Genomic DNA, 26,114 nt, shown 5'->3' with positions numbered 1-26,114 from the left:
CTCTGGCTTGCTCAGCCTGCTCTCTTATAGAACCCAAGACTACCAGCCCAGAGATGGTCCCACCCACAAGGGGCCTTTCCCCCTTGATCACTAATTGAGGAAATGCCTTACAGTTGGACCTCATGGAGACATTTCCTCAACTGAAGCTCCTTTCTCTGTGATAACTCCAGCTGTGTCAAGTTGACACAAAACTAGCCAGTACAGGCAGTATCCAGAAACTTGGACTCTCCTAAGAGGCTGCAGTGTATAAGAAAAGGAACTTGAACAAGGGCTGGAGAGATGGCAGTGGTTAGGAGGACTAGCTGCTCTTGCAGAGGACTGTGGTTCCATTTCTAGCATCCACATGGTGGCTCACAACTGTCTAACTCCAGTTCTGATGCCCTCTTCTGGCATCTTTGGGTACCAGGCACACATATAGTATAAATGTTAACAAAACTTTTGTATTCCAGCTGGAGAGATGGCTCAGTGGTTAAGAGCACTGGCTGCTCCTCCAGGTGCACCAAGTTCAATTCCCAGCAACCACATGTTGGCTTGCAGCTGTCTGTAACTCCAGCTCCTGGGGATATGGCCCCTTACACAAACATACATGTAGGCAAAACAGCAATGAACATAAAAAATAAATATTTTTAAAACCCTATACGTTCTCAAAAGAAAAAAAATCCAACAACCCTATACATGCACAATATAAGTTAATTTCTAAAAAAAGAATAAGAAGAAAGAGGAAGAAAAGGGACCTGGAAGCTTGGGCCCGGTGCTGAGGTAAGTCAGGAGAAGTGGGCTTAGCATTGGCCTGTGTTCTGACTTGCCTATGCTTGAGCCTCTGGCTTTCTGACTCAGCAAAGTCAGCCATCTCTTATTAAGCACCAGCTGTATACAGCTGTCTTTCATAGCCACAGGATATCCACAGGATATCTTTCATATCCACAGATACCAGGATACCTTACCCTTCCATGGATACTGGGATTAAAGTATGATGAAATCACTTCTTTGAAATGGCGAATTTGCCTGTAACTTACAGACATCCTCTTTACATGCAAACTATGTAAATCGTTTTCATGTAGTGAGTAATGACAAACGTCCTCACATTCCATACAGATGAGTGATTTGTTTTGCAAGGATTTTAAACGAGACAGAGTTGTGCCATGTTCTCCAGTCTGGAGTTAAACTCACAATCTTCCCGCCTCAACCACCTGAGTGTAGAATGACAGGCGTGCACCAGCATGCTCAGCTCCTTGTCTCAGTGAAATGAGTGGTGAGGACATAAGATTGGAATCCGGAAGAATGGGTGTGGCTATGGCTCTGTTGATTGGCATTGCTTCAAACATAGAGTCCCCATACTGTTTCCCCTCTGCAATGGAAATATCTTATGTCACACAGTTGCTGGGCTTAGTAAGTGGGGGTAAGTCTTACAAACAAGGTTAACTGGGGCTGGGGAATATTTCTCATTTACTGGCTGACACTGGTCTAACACTGAGTCTACAGCTATAGATAGTTGATTAGCCTTATTTGTGTGTGATGTGTGTACAGGTGCATGTGTGTGTCCCTGCCTATGCATGGAGACCACAGTTGACATTGGGTGCCTTCCTCAATTGCTCTCTGCTTTACTTTTTTTCATATAAAAAAGATTTAGAGTCAGGCATGGTGGTGCACGCCTTTAATCCTAGTACTAGGGAGGCAGAGACAGACAGATCTCTGAATCTGAGGCCAGCCTGGTCTACTGAGTGAGTTCCAGGACAGCCAAGGAGGTCAGAAGAGGGCATTGGCTCCCTTGGAACTAGAGTTAAAGATGGTTGTGAGCCACCATTCGGGTGCTGGGAACCTGATCTTGGTCTTTCCTCTCCAGGAGCAGCCCATACCTTATTTTTCAAAGATTTTGCTTTTCTGCATGTATGTATGTATGTATGTATGTATGTATGTGGTTGGTTGTCTCTGTATGTACAAATTCATGTGGTTACCCTCGGAAGCCAGAAGAAGATGATGGGTTCCCCTGAAGCTGGAGTTACAGGCAGTTGCCAGCCACCTTATATGGGTGCTGGAAATCGAAATACAACAACACCATCTCTGTCTGTCTACACACACACACACACATACACACACACACATGCACACACATGAATGAGACAGGGTCTTTCACTGGAGCCTGTAGCTCATGGATTCAGTGAGACTAGCTGGCCAAACTGCTCTGGGGACCAAGCTCTCTCTGCTTCCTGGCACTGAAGTGGTTAGAGGTGCATGCCACCCTGGTTGTTTATGTGGGTTCTGAGCCTCGAACTCAGGTTCTCAAGCATGTGGGGCAAGGATTTCACAGGAGTCTAACACCCCAGCTCCAGTCAACCTTGTTCTCAAAGCTGGCTACTTAGAAAGACTAAGAACAGAATTTAAGACTTTCTTCTTTTCTGAGGAGAAAACTAATGTTCCAAGGTCAAATGGCAGAGCCTAGAAGCAAACAAGGGTGTCCTGGTAGCTGTGATAGGTGGTAAATCGGATGCATGTCAGGAAACTTTGAAGTGCTAGGGTTTGGGATGCGGGCAACATTTGGTCTGAATTGAGGTCAACTTTTGCAGGGGTTGGAGACAATGCACATGGAGTGCAGAGCCCAGAACCTGCCTGCAGGGGGCACTTTTCAAATGCCGTTCCCTAGCCTCCTCTCCCAGGGGCTGTGGCCGGTACAGACAGGCTGCAAAATGCCCATGCATCAGTTTACAGCCCAGGTCCCCTCTCCCTCTCATTTCTGCTCCCTACTTTTTGTAGTTTCCCTGGTCTTCCCGACCTCAGGTCTACCCAGAACCCCAGTTTTCCTGGTGGGTTTGAAGCTGCTCTCTAGTCCTTCTACCCCTCCTCTCCCCAGATTTTCCCCGGCACCCCACTCCCGACCTCCAGCGTCTGTCCCGCAGCCAGATCTCATTCGCCGGGGACCATCCATACCTTCGCGCCTCAGCCAAAGTTTCCCGGGGCGGAGCCTCGCATTGGAAGCGAGGGCGGGACTTCCGGCGGCGGGAGGAAACCACCAGCAAGCAGCAATGGCTGGGTGAGTGAGTTACGGCGTCTGCCTGCGCTAAAAGGCCGTCTGTTGCATGCAGGAACGGAGTGGATAACAGTAGTTGGGAGCTCAGTGAATTGTGTTGCAGGGGGGTGCTGGCGACCTCCGTCCTGGGGAGCAGGACACGGGTGTACGATGTTTATTCATGTACAGACAAGAGTGAGTGAGGCTTGCAACATAGAAATAGGTGTATGGGCTCCGTGGATAAAGCTGTGCATTCGGGAGGATTGGGGTTCGGATCCCCGGAGCCTACAAAATACTGGACTTGTGTGCTGACCAAATGTAACCCCAGTGCTGGGGAGGCAGAGAAAAGTGGTCCCTGGAGAAAGCTGGCGAGATAGACAGACAGGTTGGCGACCTTACATCAATACGTAAGGTAGAGAGCAAGCGAAGGGGACGTCTCTTCTCTACTTTGGACCCCCATACACAGGCAGACACATGTGCACATACATGCTAATACACATGCGTGCATGCATATCGCACATACATATGCAGAAAAAAAAAGGTTGAACCAAGACTTTCTTGCCTCTCTGTGTAATGCCCACCCGCTAACTCCTTTTTCGTCATTTCAGGCATCTAAAGCTGGTAGGCGTTCCCCTTAAGGTTCGGAGGTTACACACAGCAGTGTGCCACTACAGGGGCCGGACTGGCGCCGAGCACCTGTGGCTCACGCGGCATCTAAAGGACCCGTTTGTGAAGGCCGCAAAGGTGGAGAGTTACCGCTGCCGCAGCGCCTTCAAACTCCTAGAGATGAATGAGAAGCATCAGATTCTGAGGCCCGGTCTCCGAGTGCTGGACTGCGGGGCAGCTCCAGGAGCCTGGAGTCAGGTGGCAGTGCAGAGCGTCAATGCCACAGGCGCAGGTGGGACCTGCTGGACTCCCAGCTCCTCTGACTACTGCTAGTGAGCAGCTCTTAACCCAGAGACATTGTTGCATGTGCTCACTTGCTTATATACCCTCTCACATACATGATTAAATAAGCAAAGTGTTTAAAAAAGAACAAAGAAGAAAACCACATGAGTTGGCAGACAGCCTGGGTTTGCACTATGTCCCTCTCTCTAAACAAAACAAAAAGCCCCAGAAAACTAAACAATAATGGCTTCCTTTGCTTTCTGTTGCTGTCATAAGCACCATAACCAGACAGTGTGAGTAGGAAAAGGTTTCCACCTGGGCTGGGGTTCTGGGTCCTGTAAGAAAGCAGGCTGTTCGAGCCAGGGGAGCAGGCAGGCTGTGCGAGCCAGGGGAGCGGGCCAGTCAGCAGCTCCTGCCTCCAGGCTCCAGCCTTGATTGAGTTCCTGTTCTGGCTTCTTTCAGTGACAGTGATATGGGTGTGTTAGTCAGGTAACCCCTTCTTCTCCAACTTGATTTTTGGTCATGGTGTTTCATCACAACAATAGAAACTCCAAGACAGCAGGGTTTGGGGACAGGACTACTAATGTGTCCCTGAAGCCTAGGAGCTCTTGGAGGTCCCATTGGGGCCGCTGGATTCCTTACTCTGGGACTGTGATAGGCTGTGTACTGTGTGTGTGTGTGTGTATGTGAAATAGTGCCCAAATAGGAAAGAGAAAAAACAGCTGCACCCGTGACATTGCCCAGCTGTAGTGGCTATACCTGTGACCCTAGCCCTCTGGAGGTAGAGACAGGAGAACCAGGAATCTACCTGAGTCACACAGTTCTCAAAGAACCAAGAGCCAAAAATGAAGGGCTGGAGAGAGCACTGCTCTCAGAGAGGACTCAAGTTCAGCTCCCAGCGCCCACATCAGGCAGCTCCCAGCCTCCCTCCGTGATTTCATATCCAGGCCTTGGACTCGGCAGGCACCTGCACTTGAGTGCACATTTACATATATGTAAATAAATAATAAATCTGGAAGACAAAACAGCAGAGCATGGTCTCACATGCCTTTGGTTCTAGCCCTTTAGAGGCAGAGGCATTAGTTCTCTGAATTTGAGGCTAGCCTGGTATATATAGTGAGATTTTCTCAAGGAATAAAAAGCAAACAAACATTAAAAACCAAAAAGGATTGTTGGGAGCTGGGTATGGTGGTGCCCACCTGTAACCTCAGGTACTCACTGTGTTAAGTCAGGAACTTATGTTTTGGGCTAGCCTGGGCTACCTAGTGAGATTCCCACTTTAGAACCAAAGCATACTAAATAAAATAAAAAGTCATTTTGGAAGAAGAGACCTTCTGTGGAAGGGGAGCCTGGGGTAGTGAACTGACAGTGAAGTGGGATTCAGCTCCTTGGCTGCGGTCCACCTCGGCTTGTCACTCTCCACGATGGCAAGGCCATTTCCTTTCCAGGTCTCAACTTCCCCAGCTATGCCAGGGGGAGTAGAGGACACCCTACACTCTACTACGTGTCTTTATTTATTTATTTTTTTACTTATTTTTCAACTTTGAGAGACAAGATCTCACTTGGTAGCTCAAACTAGCCTTGAACTTGTGACAGTCCTCCTGCCTCAGGCTCCCAAAGTGTTGAGGTTATAGCCTGTGCCATTACATCTAACTCATGTGCCTTCATACAAAAGGTCTTTTGCGCACATACATGCATGGGTGCCTGACTGCCTCTTGTGGCTTGTATTTTGGCAGGGAGATTCATGGTTTAATAACACATTGTGTTACTTCCTTAGATTCCAGCTCTCCCGTGGGTTTTGTGCTTGGGGTCGATCTTCTTCACATATTCCCTTTGGCGGGAGCAACTTTTCTATGCCCTGCTGATGTGACCGACCCCAGAACTTTCCAGAAGATTCTAGAACTGCTTCCCAGAAGGAGAGCAGATGTGATTCTGAGTGACATGGCACCGAATGCCACTGGGATCAGAGACCTCGATCACGATAAGCTCATCAGTTTGTGCCTTACCCTTGTGGACATGGCTGTGGACATCCTGCATCCCGGAGGGACACTGCTGTGTAAAACCTGGGCCGGAAGTAAAAGCCACCTGCTGCAGAAGAGACTGACCCAGGAATTCCAGAGCACAAGGGTGGTGAAACCGGAGGCCAGCAGGAAAGAGTCTTCCGAGGTGTACCTGTTAGCCACCCAGTACCGTGGGGGGAAGGGCGCCAGGAGGCCGTGAGTCTGCCCTGTCATTCTGGGGGTGTTTCCTGAGCAGCGTGGATCCAAGCTGCCTTGTGGATATGACCAGCACCCCAAGGCACCTCTGCTTTTTAAGAGAGAAATATATTCAAGGGCTGTGAAAAAGTGCTAAGAATGGGCAGCGCCATGGCTCAGTGAGTAAAGGGCGATTGTTGCTAAGCCTGACAGTCTGAGTGCAGCGTCCGGGACCCCAGAGCAGTGAGAGAGACCCAACCCCACGTGCACGCACGCGCAGGCTGCACACAATACGAACAAATATATTGGTACTGTTAGTTTTTGGCAATTTGTCTGGGAAGAAAGAATCTGACTGTGGAATTCCTCCATCGGCTCACAGGCCGAGCCAGGGAGACATTGATGAGTGACTGACGTGGCAGGGCCCAGCCCTGTGGGGGTGCTACCATCCCTTGGCAGGTGAGCGCTTTCTCATGAGTTGTATGAGAAAGCAGGGTGAGCAAGACTGAGGAACAAGCCAGTCAGCCATACCCCACTCCCCATCTCCAGTTGCTGCCTCCAGGTTCCCACCCTGAGAACCCACTCTGATTTCCTTCAGTGATGGACTATGGCTGGGATGAGTGAGGCAAAGAAACCCTTTCCTCCAAGGCTTTTAAATGCTGAAAACAAAGCAGTCTTCTCTATCATGATTTTATTTTTCTGGCTTTTGTTTACTTGTCTGTTTTTGAAGTTGAGTGTTGAGGAGCCCACAGTCCTCCTGCCTTGCTTCCCAAGTGCTGGGATTGCAAGTGTACACTGCCACACCTGGCTCACGCCATGTTTGAAGAGAATGTTATGAGGAAGCTGAGTGGAGAGTGAAGGATATAAAAGGAAAACCAAAAAACAGACAAACTAGGCAGTGGTGGCACACGCCTTTAATCCCAGCAGAGGCCGGAGGAGCTCTGTGACTTGTGACTTAAGAGGCCAGCCTGGGCTACAGAGCGAGTTCCAGGACAGCTAGGGCTACACTAAATAAATAAATAAATAATGGAGGGAGGGAGGGATGGAGAAGGACCATTGATTTGTTGGGCTGGGATCAAGGCTCAGCAGCAGAGAGCTGGTCTACTGTATGAAAGGTCCCAAGTAGATTCTCTAGCACCCCCAAAACAAAACCAAATTGACCTGGTATTCAAGGGCCAGGGAGGTGGGAAAGAACAAAAGCAATGGAATCCTTTCCCTAGACTGGGAGTGTGGCTCAGTGGGTAGAGCACTTGCCTGGCATTTATGAAGCCCTGGGTTCCTCCCCAGTACGGGCATAGACCAGGTGTGGCAATGCGTGCCTGCAATCCCAGCAAAGAGAGGAGGGTCAGGACTTTAAGGTCAGCCTGAGCTACAGGGGACAGATGTACCTGGCTCTGGCCTTATGGAAAGCCTTCAGCTCCTAGACTTGGCAGCTGTGAGAGCAGGCATTGCTGTGGTGCTCTCTGAGCACAGCAAGTCCTCTTCTGGGCTGACTGGTGGAAAGAGGTGGAGGCTGAGGGTCTAGAGAGGGCTTGCTCTCCTTGTCTCTGGTGAATGCTGGCAACACCTCTGTCCTTCAAACAGAGACAATCCCTAGAGCAATTAGGGGGAGGCGTGTTCAGTGTGAATTCATGCCTGGTCTGGGGGTGCTTTGTTTTTATGGTTTGTTTTTTTTTTTTAAAGATTTATTTATTTATTATATGTAGCTGCCTTCAGATATTCCAGAAGAGGGCGTCAGATCTCATTATGGATGGTTGTGAGCCACCATGTGGTTGCTGGGATTTGAACTCAGGATCTTCGGAAGAGCAGTCAGTGCTCTTATCCACTGAGCCATCTCTCCAGCCCTGTTTTTATGTTTTTAGTGGAAGAATATACTGCTATGATACTTCTGCTTCAAAGCCCATAAAAGTCATTGCTAAAGCATGCAGCAAGGCACTGCTCCTTGGTGAATGTCAGCCTTCTTTAGAAAAGAAGAGGTTGCATGGTTATCATCATCTGTGAGTATTTGTGTGTATGTGTGTGTGTGTGTGTGTGTGTGTGTGTTCCCACGTACCCAGGTTCAAGTCTCAGCACTCACATAGCAGCCCCAACCATTAGTAATTAGTCCCAGGGGATGCAATGTCCTGTTCTGGCCTTCATGGACACTGCACTAATGTGGTGCACAGACAGGTACATTCCAGCAAAATACGCACACAAATAACTAAACAAGGGGCTGGAGAGATGGCTTAGCGGTTAAGAGCACTGTCTGCTCTTCCAAATGTACTGAGTTCAAATCCCAGCAACCACATGATGGCTCACAACCATCCATAATGAGATCTGACTCTCTCTTCTCGAGTGTCTGAAGACAGCTACAGTGTACTTACATATAATGAATAAATAAATCTTAAAAAAAAAGATAACTAAACAAAAACCATGGAAAGAAGCCTGTCCTTATAGACCCAGAGAGAGGCTGTGGAAGTTGAGCCTGCCCCTTTATTGACAGTTCTTTCTGCTGTAAAAGCCCCGTTTGCACTAACCACAGGCCCACTGGGCACTCTGGGGGAAGTATTCCCACTCGAGCCTGGGTAAAAATGGCTGCTGGAGTTCACAAAGGCTTGTCGTGGCAAAAAAAAAAAAAAAAACCCAAAAAACCAAAAAACTCTGTCACAGAGTATTTGAAACAGGACAGTTGAAGCGAAATTCACAAGTTGGCACCAAGTGGTGCAGTTGCCATGTCGCTTCCTCAATGGGTCTGTGCAGGGTTCACAACAGCTGGACTGCCATGCGGTGAGGTACTGCTAAAACGGGTGAGGGCAGAGGGCTCCTAACCCAGAAAGTGTTGATGCAAATATAGTGTTTCAGCACTTTCACATCAACTGTTACGAGTTTATTCTGGAGCTGGAACTGAATGGCTGTGGCTAAGAAATACACACTTAGTAAGTTTTTATAGTAACACAAAAAGTTCTAAGTCAAAGCACTTCTCTTTCTTTTTTTGTTTTTGTTTTTGAGACAGTGTTTCTGTGTGTAGCGCTGGTTTTCTTGGAACTCTCTCTGTAGACCATGCTGGCCTGGAACTCATACACCTGCCCTTGCCTCCTGAGTGCTGGGATTAAAGGCAGACACAGCCGCCCCACCACTGCCTGGCAGTCAAGCCCCTTTTTCAAATACACCGGTAGAGACTGCGTAGGTGGCTACAGCCAGGCAGAGGAATTGGGCTACACACTTTAGCTATTATCTGATGTCCACGCCTTAGCTATTACCTGATGGCATTTATTTAGCCTTTCAGTTGATAGATAGTAAAGGTTGCTGAGCTAATGCATTCAGAGAGATTTTTATCTGTTAGGTCAGACACGGGCAAGTGGGCAAAGAATGGCTATTTAGGGAGGCTGAATAGTCAAAAATGAGTTCTCCTTAGGCTCTGCATCTGCAACCTTCCAACCTTCCCACAATATTGAGGTTCTGATTCGTCAGTCAGCACTGCACAAGGTTCTGGAGAAAGCACAAGTTCTTTGTGAAAGTTTTCCTTAAAAGACTGTTGGAGCTGGAGAGTTGGCTCTGTGGTTAAGAGTACCTGTTGTTCTTGCAGAAGACCTGGGTTCGATTCCCAGCACCCACCTGGAGGCTAACCACTTCCATAAGCACCAGGCGTACATGTGGTACACAGACAAACGTGCAGGCAAAGCACTCATATGAATAAAATAAATCTTTTTTAAAAAGATAAAAAAATAAAAAAAAATAAAAAAGATTAAAAAAAAGATAAACTGTTCTTTTTTTGTTTGTTTTTTGTTTTTCGAGACAGGGTTTCTCAGTATAGCCCTGGCTGTCCTAGAACTCACACTGTAGACCAGGCTGGCCTCGAACTCAGAAATCTGCCTGCCTCTGCCTCCCAAATGTTGGGAATAAAGGCGTGCGCCACCACTACCTGGCTAAAATAAACTGTTAAGCCTAATGTGGTGGTGCATGTGTTTAATCTCAAACACTTGGCAGGCAGAGTTCCAGGAGAGTCAGGGCTACAACAGAGAAACTGTCTTGAAAAACAAAAAAACCATGAAAGCCAACCAAGCAACCACAAAACTAGATACAATGTTACTAGAGAAACGCTTGGACAGGAAGAATGTTGCTATCCCTTAGGGTTGACCTGCCTCTGCCTTGCCTTCCAGAGGCAAGAGTCCCGGTGTTCTAAGACAACAGCAGAGGCAAGTATGCACATTATCACATACCTATAATACAAGTGATTTGGAAGGTCAGGACAGGTTGAACAGGAGTTCAAGGCCAGGTGGGGCAACTTAACACGACTCTGTCAAATTAAGATAAGAGAAATTCTGGGAATGCTCCAGCCTTGCAAACAAACAAAAAGCAAGGAACAAGAAAATCGTGGTGGCGCATGCCTTTAATCCCAGCACTCGGGAGGCAGAGGCAGGCGGATTTCTGAGTTCGAGGCCAGCCTGGGCTAAAAAAAAAAACCCCGTCAAAAAAAAAAAAAAAAAAAAAAAAAAAAAAAAAAAAAAAGAAAATCCTCAGCTGGGGAAAGTGATACACTTCATTAGTCCTAACACCAGGGAGGCAGAGGCAGGGGGATCTCTGTGAGTTCAAGGTCAGCCTGGTCTACAGAGTTCCAGGACAACCAGGGCTACATAATGAGACTACTGAAAACATCAAAGCCAACCAACCAACAATAAAACCTCAACCCCCCACAGAACACCAGCTAGGCATGGTGGCACTTTGCCTTCCCTGTGTTAAGAGAGTAAGTGTCACAGGCTGGGTCCCAACAAGCCAGACTTGGCCACTCCTCCTCAATAATTTCAAAGAGCCAAGTTGATAGCAAATCAGAAAAAGGAACTTTATTCAGTGTGGCCTCAGTGGGAAGAGGGACTCAAAGCTGCATCCAGGGTGTCCCTAGGTCCCAGTGTCAGGGGCCTAGCTAGGGTTGAAGTCAAAGGTTGAAGAGAAGGCAGAAGGAAGCTGTCTTGGTTGCCCAGTCTCATCAGTGTTTCAGCACTAAGGCTGACAAATGAGGAGTTCTTCCTGTGCCTGCCCCCGGGGGGAGGCCATCCTTAGGAGGAGTCTTGAGTCTCGGGGCCCTTTGTTTCAATAGGCTGATAACTAAAGGTCAGTAGAGGGACAGGGCCCGTTCACCTGCGCTCAGAAGGCTGATGGGTTGCTGTGAGGTCCGGGCCAACCTAGGCTACAGGGTAAGACTCCGTTTCTCAGTTTGAACCCAAAACACAACATTCATCTCAAAAGGGATGAGAGAATTTTTTATTTTTATTTATTTTGAAAGATTTATTTATTTTTTGTGAGTATACTGTTGCTGTCTTCAGACACATTACAGACAGATTACAGCTGGTTGTGAGCCACCATGCGGTTGTGGGGAATTGAACTCAGAACCTCTGGGAGAGCAGTCACTGCTCTTTACAGTTGAGCCATCTCTCCAGTCCATTTTTTTTTTTTAATTCTTTTTTTTTTTTTTTTCCTAGATCGGGTTTCTCTGTGTAGCCCTGGTTGTCCAGGAACTTGCTTTGTAGCCCAGGCTGGGCTCCAACTCACAGAGATACTCTTGCCTCAGCCTCTGAGTGCTGGGATTAAAAACATGTGCCACTACCAACCGAAGGGACTGTTTATTCAAGCCAAAAATGAATGACTATGTCCCATAAATACAGACTTAGGTTACCCTATATTCCACATTCCAGTCTGGAAGCAATGAAGAAGTTTTTATAGTAACAGAACAAAGTCATGAGTCAGGGCACCTTAAAAATAGATTGGTGGGGCTAGGTGGCGCACTCCTTTATTTTTAGCACTTGGGGGGCAGGCAGAGGCAGGTGGGTCTCTGTAAGTTTAAGGTCAGCCTTGAGTTCCAGGACAGCCAGCGCTACACAGAGAAAACCCAAACAACCCAAACAGGGGGCTGGAGAGATGGCTCAGCGGTTAAGAGCACTGACTGCTCTTCCAAATGTCCTGAGTTCAAATCCCAGCAACCACATGGTGGCTCACAACCATCTGTAATGAGATCTGGCGCCCTCTTCTAGAGTGTCTGAAGACAGCTACAGTGTACTCACATGTAATAAATAAATAAGTAATTTATTATTTATTATTATTAGTAAATAAATCTATTTTAAAAACCCAAAACAAAAACAACCAAACAACCAAAGCAAACCAAGCCATTGGTGGTGGGCCAGAGAAATGGCTCGGGTTAAGATCACCAGGTTCAGTGCTCAGCACACACATGTTGGCTCACAGACATCTAACTCCCGTTCCAGAGGCTCTGCTGTCCTCATCTGGTCTCTATGGACATCATGCATGCACACGAAACACCCATACACAAAATAAAATAATAAAACATTATAAACCGGCCTGTTGGAAGATTTAAGTAGGCAGTTACACTAAAGAGAAATGCCAGCTATATGCTTCTGATGCTGTCCGGGGGATTTGGGTTGGTAGAAACCGGGTTTTAATTTATTCCAAGAGGTTTTTATTCATTAGTCACAACTCGTTAGAGCAGGGGCAGGAAAGCAACGGGTAAGAAGGAGGCTAAAGATATAGCCCTAGACAAATTTCATCAGGCTCTGGACCCGCAATGTGACAGACTTCTTCCCAGGACTTCTCATTCACAAAAGAAAGAAAGTGAAACAAGCTAACCAATCAAAACAGTGCCCAAACAAAACAACCTGTGTATACAAAGTGGCAAGATTCAGAGGCAACGCAACTTTCCAAAACTTTGTTCGCTTTCCGTGCGCGCCCAGCAGTTGTGCAGCAAGCCTTTAATTCCAGGAAGACAGAGGCAGGCACGGGTGGATCTTTGTGAGTTCGAGGCTACACAGAGAAACATTGTCTCAAAAACAAAAACAAACAAACCTTTCCTCCTGTGCGGTGCTATTCCGTACATTACGGCGCACCCCGCGGCAGTGGAAGAGCGCCCTGCGGGACAGGCAGCCGGGCCCAGTTTGGTTCCGGGTCCCCTGGCGGGACTGCGGTTTGTCCTCAGGCTACGCCCGTGGAGCACATATTTAATTCTTTACGGGCCGTTTTCTCAGATCTCGCGAGACCTCGGCGGAAGTCTCGCGATATATAGACACCGGCGGAGAGGAGGGAGATCTGAGCGGCTGCTGCAGCACCCGGCTCCTCAACTGAGGTAAGGGACCCGGTGGCGGGATCTGCGAGCGCCCCAGGCGCCTCGCGCCCTGCCCGACCGTAACGAGGCCACGGGAGGGAGCTGTCCGCTGCCATCGGACACGCATGCATTCCGAGTCGGTCCTGTCGCGCGCCTTCCCTTTGCCGGGTCCCCCGTGTCTCCCTCCCGGGGCCGCTCTGGACGGTCTCCCACCCCGGTGTCCCGCTGCAAAGCCTGGGGTGGCGGACCGGGACCGGGACGGGGGCGGGGCCAGAGGGGACAGCGTGGCCCGCTGTGGGCTGAAGGGCTCCCGGGGTTGGAGTCGGTTATTTTGTAGTCCCCGGGATCGAACTCAGGTTGACCGGTCTTGGTGGCAAGCCCAGGTGAGCGCTGAGTCGCATGTCAGGCCCACTGTGTGTGTGTGTGTGTGTGTGTGTGTGTGTGTGTGTGTGTGTGTTTGTTTTTGGCAGTACTGTTGATTGACCAAGGAACTTATGCATTCTGCCACTGAGCTATGTCCCCAGCCCTTTTAAAAATTCATTGATCGGCTAATTAATTGATTTGTGTGTTTTTGCCCATATATACTAGACTTCCTGTCGAGGTCGGAGGATAGCTTAGTTCTCTTCTTCTTCCATATGGGTCCTAAAGATGGAACCTTGCTTGTCTTGTCTTGCCCTAAAGTGCCCTTACAGATTGAGTTGTTTTCCGTCCCCATTCTCCCTGAGCATTACTTACGATTGAACCTAGGGCTTTGTGTATGCTAAGCAGTCACCTACTCTGCTGCCTCCTCAGCCCAATCCTTACTTTTTCTTCTTAATTTTTATTCTGTGATGGGGCTTCCCAAGTTTTCCGGGCTGATCTTGAACTTGCCACCAGCCCTTGAATTTGTCTCAGCCTTCTGAGTACCTGGGATGACAGACCTGTGTCACCAAGTGCTAGGTTCCCAGGCTGTCCCTTGGCTGAAACCAGAAAGAAGGTGTGTGTGTCCCTGTTAACTCAGGAGCCATCCAGAGCAGCTGGTGTCCTGGAAGGTCTGCTATCAGGAAGTTCAGGGTTCTTGTGGAGAGGGTACAGCTTGAGGTGGTGCTTTAGTTACCTGTGTGGTGTCTGAAACCGCAGCCCTTCATTCTTGTGTGTTAATGGCAGAGTTCTTGTGTTGGTCCGAAGAGGGAGGACAGAAAGGGTGTCTTCTGCTTGGTCTTGGCGAGCAGAGGCCCACTTCTCCCCACTGTGCCTGTTGTCCACCTGGCCACCAGCTTCGCTTTGTCATATGTGTAATTGGGGTGCACACCAAGGTTCTTGTAAGTGGGAAATTCAGAAGAAATTTTTGCAAAGTTACCCCCCCCCCCCCCACACACACACCCGTTTTGAGATTGGGTCTAGCTGTATTTTTAGGTCTTTGTATAACCCAGGCTGGCCCATGACTTGTGATCTTGCCTCAGCCCCTCACATACATTCCTCTTCTTCTCAAGGACCTTTCTCCGACTGAGAAATGCTTAGACTCCTGTACTGGCCGGTTTTGTGTGTCAACTTGACACAGCTTGAGTTATCACAGAGAAAGGAGCTTCAGGTGAGGAAATGCCTTTGTGAGATCCACTGTGGGGCATTTTCTCAATTAGTGATCAAGGGGGGAGGGCCCATTGTGGGTGGTGCCATACTGGGCTGGTGGTCTTGGGTTCTATAAGAAAGCAAGCTGAGCAAGCCAGAGGAAACAAGCCAGTAAGTCATATCCCTTCATGGCCTCTGCATCAGCTCCTGCTTCCTGACCTGCTTGAGTTCCACCAGTCCTGACTTCCTTTAGTGATGAACAGAGGTTTGGAGGTGTAAGCTGAATAAACTCTCTCCTCCCCAACTTGCTTCTTGGTCATGATGTTTGTGCAGGAATAGAAACCCTGACTAAGACAACTTCTTTGCCGAAGACTCTCTCCAACACCTTACCTGGTCCTTCAGTCTAACCTGGCATGACATATATTCAGCCTCTCCATTCTGTCCCCAGTGGGTTGTGAAGGAGGAGTTTAGACAGCTACTGAGGCACGTGCAGACTCCTTCCATATAGCCCCACTGGTTCACTCACTGTCCCTTGGGCTGACTCTAATTGGAAGTTGTAGGACAGCTCAGGTGAGCTCCAAGAGAAAGGTTATGGGATTACTCAACTCTCAATAGAAGAGGCTTGGGGTCCTCTGCCTACCACCACCGTGGCTTCTGAACCCGGGGCGGTATTGTTAGTTGCTGGCAAGTCTGGGTCTACTTATCTAGACTTACCAGAATATTCTGGACCTGTCCCAGAGTCCTTTGTTCTAGGGGGACCAGGCAATCGTTTGTGGGTTAAAGGCTAAAATGTTGCCTAGTCTGGATGTATCTGCTTTTGTTGTCCTCATGTGTATGAATTCCAGGGTGTCAGGTGTCACAGTGTGGGAATCATTTCTTTCCTCCCTCTTTGGGACTCAAACTCAGGTCAGCAGGGTTCGTGGGAAGCATCTTTACCCACTAAGCCACTTCCCCAGCCCCACACTAGGTAACCCACAGACATTAAAGTTACAGACATCCCACATAGATTCCATGATCCCAAGCCGAGAAGAGACCCAACCAGGGTCACAGAATCCCAGCCATGTCCTCTGCCTTTCTGCCTGACTAGATGCCATCTGTCACTGCATGCCTCTCAAGGACCTCAGTACACCTATTTCCTGAGTGTCTTGCACTCTGCAGTTTTTCAGTTCTCTAGCTCCTGGCTTCAGTCTGATAGCTGGATGCTGCTCGTTGTCCTTATCCAGGCGTCTTGTGAGAGCCCTGCTCTCCCTTTGCTTGGCCTCCATGCCCATGGGAGGGCAGCAGTCCTGCCAGTGCAGCGCATGTGAGCCCTGTGAGTCAGCATGTAAGTCCCCACCTCACTTACTTGACTCCTTCCCTGGCCCATCCCAGTCTCCGATCTGACCAGAGCCTTTGGTTTGCCCTTCTCTGTCCACTGACTGTTCTTTCAGAAAGCCCATGGTGAGCTGTTGCTGCCTGTCTCCAGCTCAGCCACATAGCCTCTTTCTGGCTAATATGCACCTGTCATGCAGGTCCCAGCCTTGTCCTCCCCGCTGCTGGGGTGGGAGTGGGCATTTCTATCCCTATCATTCTCAGGCTCCCTTCCCTGGGAATATCTTCTCTCTGTAACTTCACTGATGCAGGATATTTGATCACAGTGTGAACCCCAAGATGTGTTCTTTTTTTTTTTTAAGATTTATTTATTATTAGAAATAAATACACTGTAGCTGTCTTCAGACGCACTAGAAGAGGGTGTCAGAATCTCATTACAGGTGGTTGTGAGCCACCATGTGTTTGCTGGGATTTGAACTCAGGACCTTCGGAAGAGCAGTCAGTGCTTTTAACCACTCTAGCCCCCAAGATGTGTTCTTTACTGGAAAAACCTGTTTCTAGTTGTGGTGTGGCTCAGCCCTAGCACACATCTTTAATCCAAGAGCTTTCTGCTTATTGTAAACAGGATAAAATAAAGTCAAGAGGTGGACCAAGCATCCAGGTGACCAGGAGTGAACATAGGAAAAAAATCATAGAGAGTAAGGGGAAACCAGGAGGAGGGATAGAGAGACGCACAGGAAGCAGAAGGGAGGGACATTTCAGTGGGAGGGTTTTTGAGGTGGTGTGGAGAAGAACTGCCTTTGAGCTGGCAGGCTTTCACCCCAGCATCTAGCTCCCGAGTCTATTGGTAAAAGTAAGCATTTAAGATTTTGTTAAAAGCAACCCTTCGCCCTTAAGCTGTGTCCTGCGTCATCAGAGCACTGCTCTGAAAGCTCGCCCTTCAGATGTTTACATGCACAGTGCAAGGATCTCCTCACTGCTCGCCACGGCCCTCGAACCTCCTGCCATCGGAGCCTTAGCTGCTTTCTCAGTGGCCGACCCTGGAGATGTTTAACTGTCTCTTGGTCTACCGGCCTCAAGCTTGCTCACTTTACTTACTTACTTATTTATGTAGAGGTGGGGGTCTCTCGTAACCTTGGTTGTCCTAGAATTCACTATGTAGAGCAGTGCTCAGAAAAAAGACATGCCTCGCCACGCCCAAGTCATGGAGATAGAGAGGAGTTGGGGCTGAAGGGCTCACTGCACTCCCGTCCAGCAAACCACCAGCTGCTCCCTCCAGTGTCACACTCCATGCCAGAAAGCAGGTATTAAGTTTTCAATACCCATTGCTGGGCCCCATCTGTAATGCCACAGCGTGGAAGTTGTCCGTGGGCTCTGTCAGCCTCCCCCACCTCATCCTCCCGTAGGTGCTCTCCTAATAAACCTATGCTACTGTTCTTGCCTGTGCCTTGTCTTGTTTCTTCACCCCGTACACCCTAACTTAACAGGCAGCCAGCTCAGCCAGGTATTGGGCCGTAATGAGGGCTTCACACAAGCAGAGCAAATGCACTGTGTGCTACCTTTTTGAGACCAGGTCTCACTAAGTTGCCAAGTCGGGCCTTGAACTTGTGCTCATGCCTCCTGAGTGTCTGGGATGACAGACCCGTGGTACCAGGTTTTACTCCTCCTTTAGTTTTCCCAGCTATGACTTGGCTGGGGGCCAAAAAACAGTGTTCACCTGACTCTCAGCTCACAGACTAGGCAGAGTGCTTGGTATCTTGTCTGTCCCTCACCCTTCCCATCTGAGTCAAAAGGGTGGTTCTGCTGAAAGGGTGAGGCTTGAACTCATGCTTTATGTGGCTCTGGAGCAGCCTGACTCTTGGAGGTTGAACACAGTCTCAGGCTAGCCTGGGCTGGATAGCAAGACCAAGTCTTAAAAAGAAAAGAGGTGCCCACCATGGTGGTGCGTGCCTTTAAGTCTAGGCACTCTGTGAGTTTGAGGCCAGCCTATCTTACATAGTGAGTTCCAAGCCAACTAGGTTTGTGGCCTGAGAGCTTATATTAATACAAAACAAAACCCCACAAACAAGATACTAAAAAGAGTTAAGGCCCAAAGTTCCCAATATGTAAGAAGCCTGGGTTGGCCATGTGCTGTGGACTGAACCAGCGTGTGTAAACGCCAGCAGATGGAGTCTTCCCCTGAGAGGCAGTAGTGGCACCCCCAGCATTGGCCCTCTGACTCCTTTACAAGTCCAGGTGGGTTTATGGGCAAGTAAAGTGAGGCTTTGTGAGGGTGCTAGGAACCTGCAGGACCCTCTGTGTGTGCGACCCAGCTGAGGGCAGTGGGCAGCACTGCTGGTAACAGCATTGCTGGGGCCACAATCGTCTGACTGTTTCATGCTTGTTTCTGACCCCCAGAGGCCACATTTGCCATGAGTGTGACTTTGGAGTAGGGAGTGCCCTTGGGCCTCTGAGCACCTCCTCTCAGGACCTGGAATGTCTGTCTGCCTGTCTGATGCTCAGTCAGTAGTCTGGAGCTGAAGATTTCTAGTATGAACGTTTCACGATCTTTCTCTCTGTCTGTCTGTCTCTCTTTGTATGTATCTGTGTGCCATGGAGGTTAGGGAAACTTGTTGATTCTTGTTTTCCATTTTGTTAGAGACACAATTTCTTGCTCTGTGGCCTGTGCGCTCTGGAAGATCCTTTGCCTCCATCTTACAATTTGCAGTAGGAGGGCCTGCATTAGAGACACTCTCCTCCATGTCCAGGTTTCTGGGAATTCAAGCTTAAGCCTTTCTCTTGTAGGCACATGGGTGCCCTGGCGTGAGTGAAGGACAGTGGTGCTGCCCATCTGTGGGCTCCGTGGGTGGAGCTCAGTCATTGGGCTTCATCGAGTTTACCCCTGAGCCAACTCACTCACCTGGCTTCTAAGTTTACTTTTATTTCTGATTGTGTGCATGTCTGTGTGTGCGTGCTTCAGGAGGCCGGATGCCCTGGAACTGGAATTGCAGGCAGTTTTTAGCCTGGTGTAGATGCTGGGAACTGTAAGACCAGGAAGCATTCTAAGCAATGAGCTCCCTTTTTATTCCCTCAGCACTTTGTGAATGGGATCTTTCTGTACAGTCCTGGCTGACCTGGAACTTTCTGTGTACTGTGTAGACCAGGCTGGCCTTGAATGCTCAGAGCTCTTCCTGCCTCTGTGTGAGTACTGACATTAATGGCTATGTCAAGACCCCACCCCTTTTTTCAAGCAGGGTCTCATGTTGCTCAAGCTAGCCTCGTACGCACGTAGCTGAGGCTGGCCTTGAACTTCTCCCTTGATCCTCCTGCCTCTACCTGCTGATATTGTAGGCATGTTGTGTGGTGTGCTTTGGGCCTCATTTCCTCTCCACAATGCTGGCAGTATGACTTCATGTTAATGTTGAAAACCTGATCGTTTACTCCATAAGGGTGTTAGGGGGTGGGCTGTGCCAGCAGACAGCACATGGGAAGGCTGCCTCTGACCCTTGCTCTGTCTCCTAGAAGGAGGCTGACCATGGAAGACCTCGGGGAGAATACCACAGTCCTCTCCTCCCTGAGATCTCTGAACAACTTCATTTCTCAGCGAGTGGAGGGAACATCAGGCCTGGATGTGTCCACGTCTGCCTCAGGGTCCCTACAGAAGCAGTATGAGTATCACATGCAGGTGAGTGGCCCTCTGGGTGTCTGGGAATACACTTGGCTTGGAGGCCAGATGGATGTCCTGTGGACTCCTGGAGGCATTTATCAACTTGAGCAGTAGCTAGAGACCAGGGCCGGGCAGACGGTTACTGTGATTTGTGGTCTTATTTCACTCTATTCTAATTCCTGGTATGTTCCTAGGGATATAGTTCCAGAGAGGCCAGGGCTCCCGAATGAAGGGTTTCCCAGAAGTGGCAGCCGTAGCTGCAGATGGGGTTAGGGCTGTGGGCCGAGGAGAGCAATTGCCTTGCCTGGTCCTCTTGGCACACAAGTGACCGTGCATGCACGATGCCCCAGGCGTCTTTGCTCACTCTTTCCTGTCCCTTGTCTGCCCTGCTGCGGTTGCTCTGTGATGAGGCGGGAGCTTCACTGGCTCTGGGAGCCCTAGTGATGCTCACGCACCGCCCAGCAGACTGGACAGTGCCTGTGAGACATTCGTTTGTTGACTGTCCCAGCACTACCCACACTCAGCTTTTTGGTGGCAAGCATTGTCTTTCATCTTGTGAGTAGGTCTTTTATGACAGTCTCTTCTTGTTACGTCATCCTCTCCGCCACCCGTTTCTTGGTAACACTGGGTATTGAACCCAGGGCTCTGCACTTGCTGCACTGCACTCTCCCTCTGAGGTTCATCTTCAGTTTTATTTTATTTGAAAAAATGTTTTTAGATTTGTTTTACTTTATTTGAGTTAGTGTTTTGCCTGCCTGCCTACATGTATGTCTATATCATTCCTGGCTCCTCTCTAATAGCAGCAAGTTCCTTCACTACTGAGCCATCTCTCCAGCTCCTGTATCCTCGGCTTGAAGCCACTATTTTCTGAAGCGATGTTGCCAATAGATGGTAGTTGTGTCTGAGTGCTAAGGAGATAAGAAGGGGTTACTGTGTTCTTAAAAAATACTCCCTCTTGAAAAACCAAAGCCATCCCTTCCTCTCCCTCCCTCCCTCCCTCCCTCCCTTCCTCCCTCCCTCCTTTCCACAACTGAACCATGGGCCTTGGGTACAGGAGGCAGCCCTCCATGCCTGTAGTGCGTCTCCAGCACCATCCTTACTCTTTATTTTGAGACCAGTTTCATTAAATTGTTCAGGTTAGCCTTGAAATTACTGTGTCCTAGGCTGGCCTGGTACCTATGACCCATCCTCATGCCTCAGCCTGAGGTGACAGGCACACACTCCCACCCACCTGAAGAAATGCATTTCATGGTGGCTCGGGCTTGTGGTTCAGTAGGAGGAAGATGTGGAACAGGCTGTCTGAGGTCCCTGGGTGCTCTGTGGTGCTGTTCCCCCGGCTGGGTGTCTCTTCTGCAAAAGCTTCAGCCTGCTGAGACCTAGGACAGAACTGGGTGTGGTATACCTTGGGAGATAAGAGGCAGAGGTGTTGTGAGTTTGCGGTCAGCTAGGCTCCATAGCAGGACTGTGCCACTGAAGCCAGACATGGACTGTGAAGGGACTTCACCCTCCATCAGCAGGCAGGTGTGGAAATGAGAACAAGGGCAGCACTTTGGGCTAGGGAGATGACTCTGGGTGACGTGCTGGCTTTGCAAACATGAGGACCTGAGTTCAGATCCCCAGCTCCCTTGTAAACATCTGGTATGATCGCATGTCTGAAGCCCATTTCTCAGAGAGGGCAGCAAGTGCAGACAGGAGGACCCTGGAGCTCACTGGTCAGTCTAGTGGAGTGGATGAGCTCTGCGTCCAGTGAGGACCTTAAGAAAATAAGGTGGGGGTGACCAAGGAAAATGCCCAGATTGACTTCCAACCTCCAGGTGTACATGCCCACCCGTGTGAACACATACATATACCACAAGTGCATATATACCCCAGATGCACGGGTGGAGGGATGGAGAAGGCTTGGCATCAGGCATAGCAGGCTGGGTAGTTTGTGGTGTGTGGGATCCGTAGCAGGAGCCCTGGCATCTACCCATTAGGTGTCAGTTGCATATACACCTCTTAGTGGCAACTGGAGTGTTTCAGAGTCACAACATTTCCCTCTCTCGGGAGCCACTGCCTGAGTCTGAAATTCTGGGTTTAAAGTGTGTATGAGTGCTCGTAGGATGTGTCTAGACAAAATGTTGCTTTAGTGAGTGAGTGTGTCCTGAGGATCTGTGAGCACGCAGGGTGTGCTGTGGAGTGGGGCATAAGGCTCCCGTGGACAGTCCCATGTCACTCCAGGACAGTGAGTGGCACTTCCTCTAGGGTTCTTTGAGACTGACTGACTCTTGCTTAGGCACCCCTCTGGCAGTTGAGGTTTTTGGCTCCCCAGTTCTGGACTCCCAGCAGACACTGTTGTCTGTCTTCTGCTTGTCTAGGCATTAGCTAAGTGTTGTAGTGGACTGAGCAGGTGTGCCAGGTCTGTAGCCAGCCTTCTGATCAGGGGAGTCTCTGGATTGACTCAGTGACAGAGTTTGTGGGCTTGGAGGTGCAAGCCTGTCATCCCAGAACTTGGGAATCGAGGCAGGAGCATCCCAGCAAGTTCTAGAACTTGCCAGAACTACAGAGTGAGACCTTGTCTCCAAAAAAAAAAAATATATATATATATATATATATAAAAACTAAAAGTTATTCATGGTATGGTGGCACAAGCCTATCACCCAACTACCCATAGAGACAAGGGTAGAGACAAGATGATCAGGAGTTCAAGGCCATTCATGACTACATGGCAAGTTTGAGGCCAACCCTAGTTTTGAAAGACTGTAAGTCAGCTGATGGTGGTGGTACTTGCCTTCAACTCAGCTCCTGTAACTTAAGCTACTCCAGCTATTCCAGCTACTTCAGCTACTTTGGAGGATCCCAAATTCAAGGCTTGCCTCGGCAACTTGGTGAAACCATGTCTCTAAACAGCAACTACAACAACAGGCTGGTGTGGCTCAGTGGGAGAGTCCTTGCCTCCCATGTGTGAGGCAGGTTCAGGGTTCCATCCTCTGGGGAAGACACACACACACACACACACACACACACACATACACACACACACACACACACACACACACACACCACAAGGCGGTGTGTGTGTGTGTGCCTGGGTCCAAGCCTCAAACTCAAAGCAGGAGAGAGAGAGGCCACAGTAAGGGACATGGCCACAATCATCCCTGGTTGACATCTCAGCAGGGAAGTGGACCTCTGTCCTCCCTCAGTGGGGTTTCCAGAGTGAGGCTTTCCAGGTGTTGTCCTGGGTTGTGCAGAAATGCAGGCTCAAGCTCCCAGTAACACAAGCTATGGGGAAACAAATACACCCAAGAACAAGCTTAGAACAAGCTCACACTGTGTCACTTTCCAAGCCATCTATCTTCCTTTTTCTTCTTGCCCTTCATGTGTGCACATATGGAGGCCAGAGGTTGGCATTGTATGTCTTTCTCCATTGCTCTCTGCTATTTTGAGATGGGGTCTTTCGCTGAACCTGGAGCTTTGGAGCTTGCCAGTTCAGCTGGGCTGCCTGGGCTAGTGAGCCCTCAGCTCCTTACCTCCACCTTTCTAGTGCTGGGATTACAGATGCCCACAGCTTCACCTGGCTTTCTCTTTCTTCCTATTTTTTGTTTGTTTTTAGAGACAGCATCTCTATTATATAGCTGTCCTGGAACTCAAGATCCACCTGCCTCTGCCTCCTAGGTGCTGAGATTAAAGGTCTCCACCATCATGCCAGGTCTGTGGGTCTTTCTTTTGTGTGGGTGATGAGGATCTGAGCTTAGGTCCTCACTCTCATGCGGTGTCTTAGGCATTTTTTCTTTTGCTATGATAAGGTTTCCTGACAAGAGCAGCTGAAGGAAGAAAGGGTTTATTCCGCTGACACTCAAGGGTAGAGAGGCCAAGGCAGCAGGGTCTGGAAGCAGCTGGTCACATCCCATCCACACCAGGGAGAGAGGGATGAGAGTGTATGCTGCTGCTCAGCCTGCTCTCCACTTACACAGTCTAGCATCCCAGACAGGGAGTGGTACAGTCTGCAGGGGCAAGTCTTCCCGCTTCAATTCAAGATGCTCCACGGACATGCTCAGAGGCCCATCTCCCAGCTCACAATAGATCCTGTCATGTTGACAATTAGCACATTGCACCCGGTTCCTTTTCATATTTCTTGCTGCCTCCCACACATTTCCAAGTAGGAACTCAAGCTTTTGACAATGCCTTGCTGAAACAGGTGCTTGGGCAGTGCGCACAGAGTTCAGACATTCACCCACCTACCTACCTTCTTCCTTCCATTCTTCCTCCCTTCCTTTGTTTTTTGAGACAGGGTCTTGCTATGCAGCAGTCCTCCTGCCTCAGCCTCCCGCATGCTGGCCTTGCAGGTTGTCACTTGCCTTATTTGACATGGCTACTGAACCCTCTCTTTTCTCTTTGGGTACCAACTGCTCAGCTGGAGGAAAGAGCAGAGCAGATCCGCTCAAAGTCCTACCTCATCCAAGTGGAGCGGGAGAAGATGCAGATGGAGCTGAGCCACAAGAGAGCCCGAGTGGAGCTGGAGAGAGCAGCCAGCACCAATGCCAGGAACTACGAGGTGAGTCCAGCTCAGGGGGCAGAGGGCTGTGTGCCACACTTGTCAGACCACCAAACTGGGACCCAGCTGCTGTGGTCAGAGACCCCAGGCATTCTTCTGTGGCCACCTAACACTAGCAGGTTGGAGAAGGGTGGCCTGCTATGGGGATGTCTGCAGAGAGGGCTCTTTGCTGTGTCGTTTGCTCAGTGATCCTGTGGTGTGGGCAGACTTGCCTCTGATTGGCCTGTTTCCTATTTGCTTCAGAAGAATTGTAGAGCTCTGGAAGAAATATTAGGTGCTGGGGTAGGGGTGGGGTGACAGGCTCAGGAAATCTCAGGCTTGCAGAGAGTCTTGGGGTCTATGTTGTATTCTACCAGAGCCTCAGTTTGTAATGGTCCTGGGCAACTCCGTGGTGCAACCCTGGGACTTGGGGACATACAGTGCAGGAAACTATAATTCACTATTTATGTGTGTGTTGGTGTGGATGTACGTGCAAAGGGCATAGGGCAACCTTGGTGTCATCCTTAGGAATGCCACCTATCTCCTTGGAGACAGGGACTCTCATATGGTGTAGGCCAGTGAGCCTTAGGGATCCCCCTTTCTCTGCCTCCCACAGTTGAGATGAGATGCACACTCCATTATTCTCTTCACTTTTTACATGGGTTCTGGGGATGAACCTGAGGTCCTCAGGCTTGCACAGCAAGCACTACTGACGGAGCCATCGTCCCAGCCCTTGCTTCAGATTCATTACTGGCTTTGCTGGCGCTTTCTAGGACTCTGATGGGAATGCGAGTGTCACTGTGACTTAGGCTGTGCATCAGACCTCAAAAGTTTGTAACCTTCCTTCCTTCCCCGTGACGCCATCTCCCCTGTTCTTGTCTGATGTGCCTATCATAATTTTTCCTGTCCTTTTGAGAATGGCTGGCCTCTTCCCTGGTGTGCTGCTGGTTGGGCAGATTTAAGTCTGGGTTGTAGAGTGCTGGCCCTAGTGTACTGTCCCAACTTGTCTCCCTGTTAGGGTTCTGCCTGCCTGCCTTTCTCCCTCCCCTCCCCTCCCCTCCCCTCCCTTCCCTCGTTGCTGTGACAGAATACCAGACAAAGGTAAAGTTAGGAATGGCTTATTCTGGCTCACAAGGGTGCAGTCTGTCATGTCAGGGAAGGCACGGCAGCAGGATCCTGAGGCGGCTGGTCATATCGCATCCACAGTCAGGAAGTAGAGGAGGTGGATGCTGGGGCTCAGCACTTTTTTCTTTTTATTTAGTCTGAGACCCAGACTGGGACCAGACTGCCTGTTTCAGGGTGGGTCTTTCTTCCTCAGGTAAAGCTCTGTGGAAACATCTTCATAGACATCCCTGAGGGTGTGTCTTCTAGGACAGTCAAAATCTCGCTATTTGACATTCAAAATTAACTGTAACGAGTAGATCTGTGGCACTCTGGCCTATGTCCTGTGCTGGTGACCTGGTCCTGCCTCTTAGGCAGAGCTTGTCTGCTGCTGTGCATCTCCAGTGTGCAGGGCTGATGTGGCCTCATGGGCATGGAGGACACTTCAGTGAGCGAGGGAAGCAGGCACCGCTATGATGAGAGAAAGTGAGGCTTGGCCCTTCTGCCTCTCAGAGGCTTGTCCTTCTCTGTTCTGCTCAGATATGCTCTAAGGGGTGGGGTGAGCTGTGAGGTGCTGGAGATGTCAGACTGTCCCTTGGAGTCTTGACATTTACAGTGGCTTTTCTGGTGTAGCTCAAGTGATGGTGGGTAGATTAGACAGGTCAGGTGCCCCTTCCACCTTGAAATAGCTACTTGGGGTGAGGCGAAAGGTCAGAAGACCTGCCTGAACAGTCTCCTTCCTGTATTGTGCTAGCATGCTGGCAGTCCCAGTAGAGTGCTCTCTGGCTCCCCAGTACTCTGATACATCCCCCCCCCCCCCCCCC

At 49.5% G+C, this 26,114-nt stretch overlaps 3 protein-coding genes across 6 annotated transcripts in view; 2 read left to right on the top strand and 1 right to left on the bottom strand.

The window, feature by feature from the left end:
- The window catches only part of Nudt1 (nudix hydrolase 1), a 7,370-nt gene extending 4,355 nt beyond the window's left edge, over positions 1-3,015 (bottom strand). The window contains exon 1 of one of the 2 annotated variants that reach the window (XM_021162884.2): positions 2,926-3,015. The gene's annotated coding sequence lies outside the window, so the exon portion shown is untranslated. Of the gene's footprint in view, positions 1-2,874; positions 2,906-2,925 lie in introns of those variants that run through there. The other variant, XM_029477967.1, reaches the window with a different exon arrangement.
- Positions 2,989-6,788, top strand: Mrm2 (mitochondrial rRNA methyltransferase 2). Its single transcript, XM_021162883.1, has 3 exons — positions 2,989-3,028; positions 3,613-3,902; positions 5,670-6,788. The coding sequence occupies exons 1-3, from the start codon at positions 3,021-3,023 to the stop codon at positions 6,110-6,112; spliced, it is 741 nt and encodes a 246-aa protein (XP_021018542.1). The 5' UTR covers positions 2,989-3,020; the 3' UTR covers positions 6,113-6,788.
- A 6,354-nt stretch (positions 6,789-13,142) lies between these two features.
- The window catches only part of Mad1l1 (mitotic arrest deficient 1 like 1), a 317,003-nt gene continuing 304,031 nt past the window's right edge, over positions 13,143-26,114 (top strand). For 2 of the 3 annotated variants that reach the window (XM_029477688.1, XM_021162520.1), the window contains exons 1-3: positions 13,143-13,192; positions 19,532-19,694; positions 24,070-24,210. In XM_029477688.1, the coding sequence (XP_029333548.1) occupies positions 19,545-19,694; positions 24,070-24,210 (291 nt within the window). In that variant the 5' untranslated portion in view covers positions 13,143-13,192; positions 19,532-19,544. The remainder of the gene's footprint in view (positions 13,193-19,531; positions 19,695-24,069; positions 24,211-26,114) is intronic. The other variant, XM_021162521.1, reaches the window with a different exon arrangement.

The sequence above is a fragment of the Mus caroli genome, chromosome 5 (assembly GCF_900094665.2).
Source record: "Mus caroli chromosome 5, CAROLI_EIJ_v1.1, whole genome shotgun sequence".
NCBI lineage: Eukaryota > Metazoa > Chordata > Mammalia > Rodentia > Muridae > Mus > Mus caroli.
The sequence above is the reverse complement of the archived record's forward strand: the minus strand, read 5'-3'. Positions and strand labels throughout refer to the sequence as shown.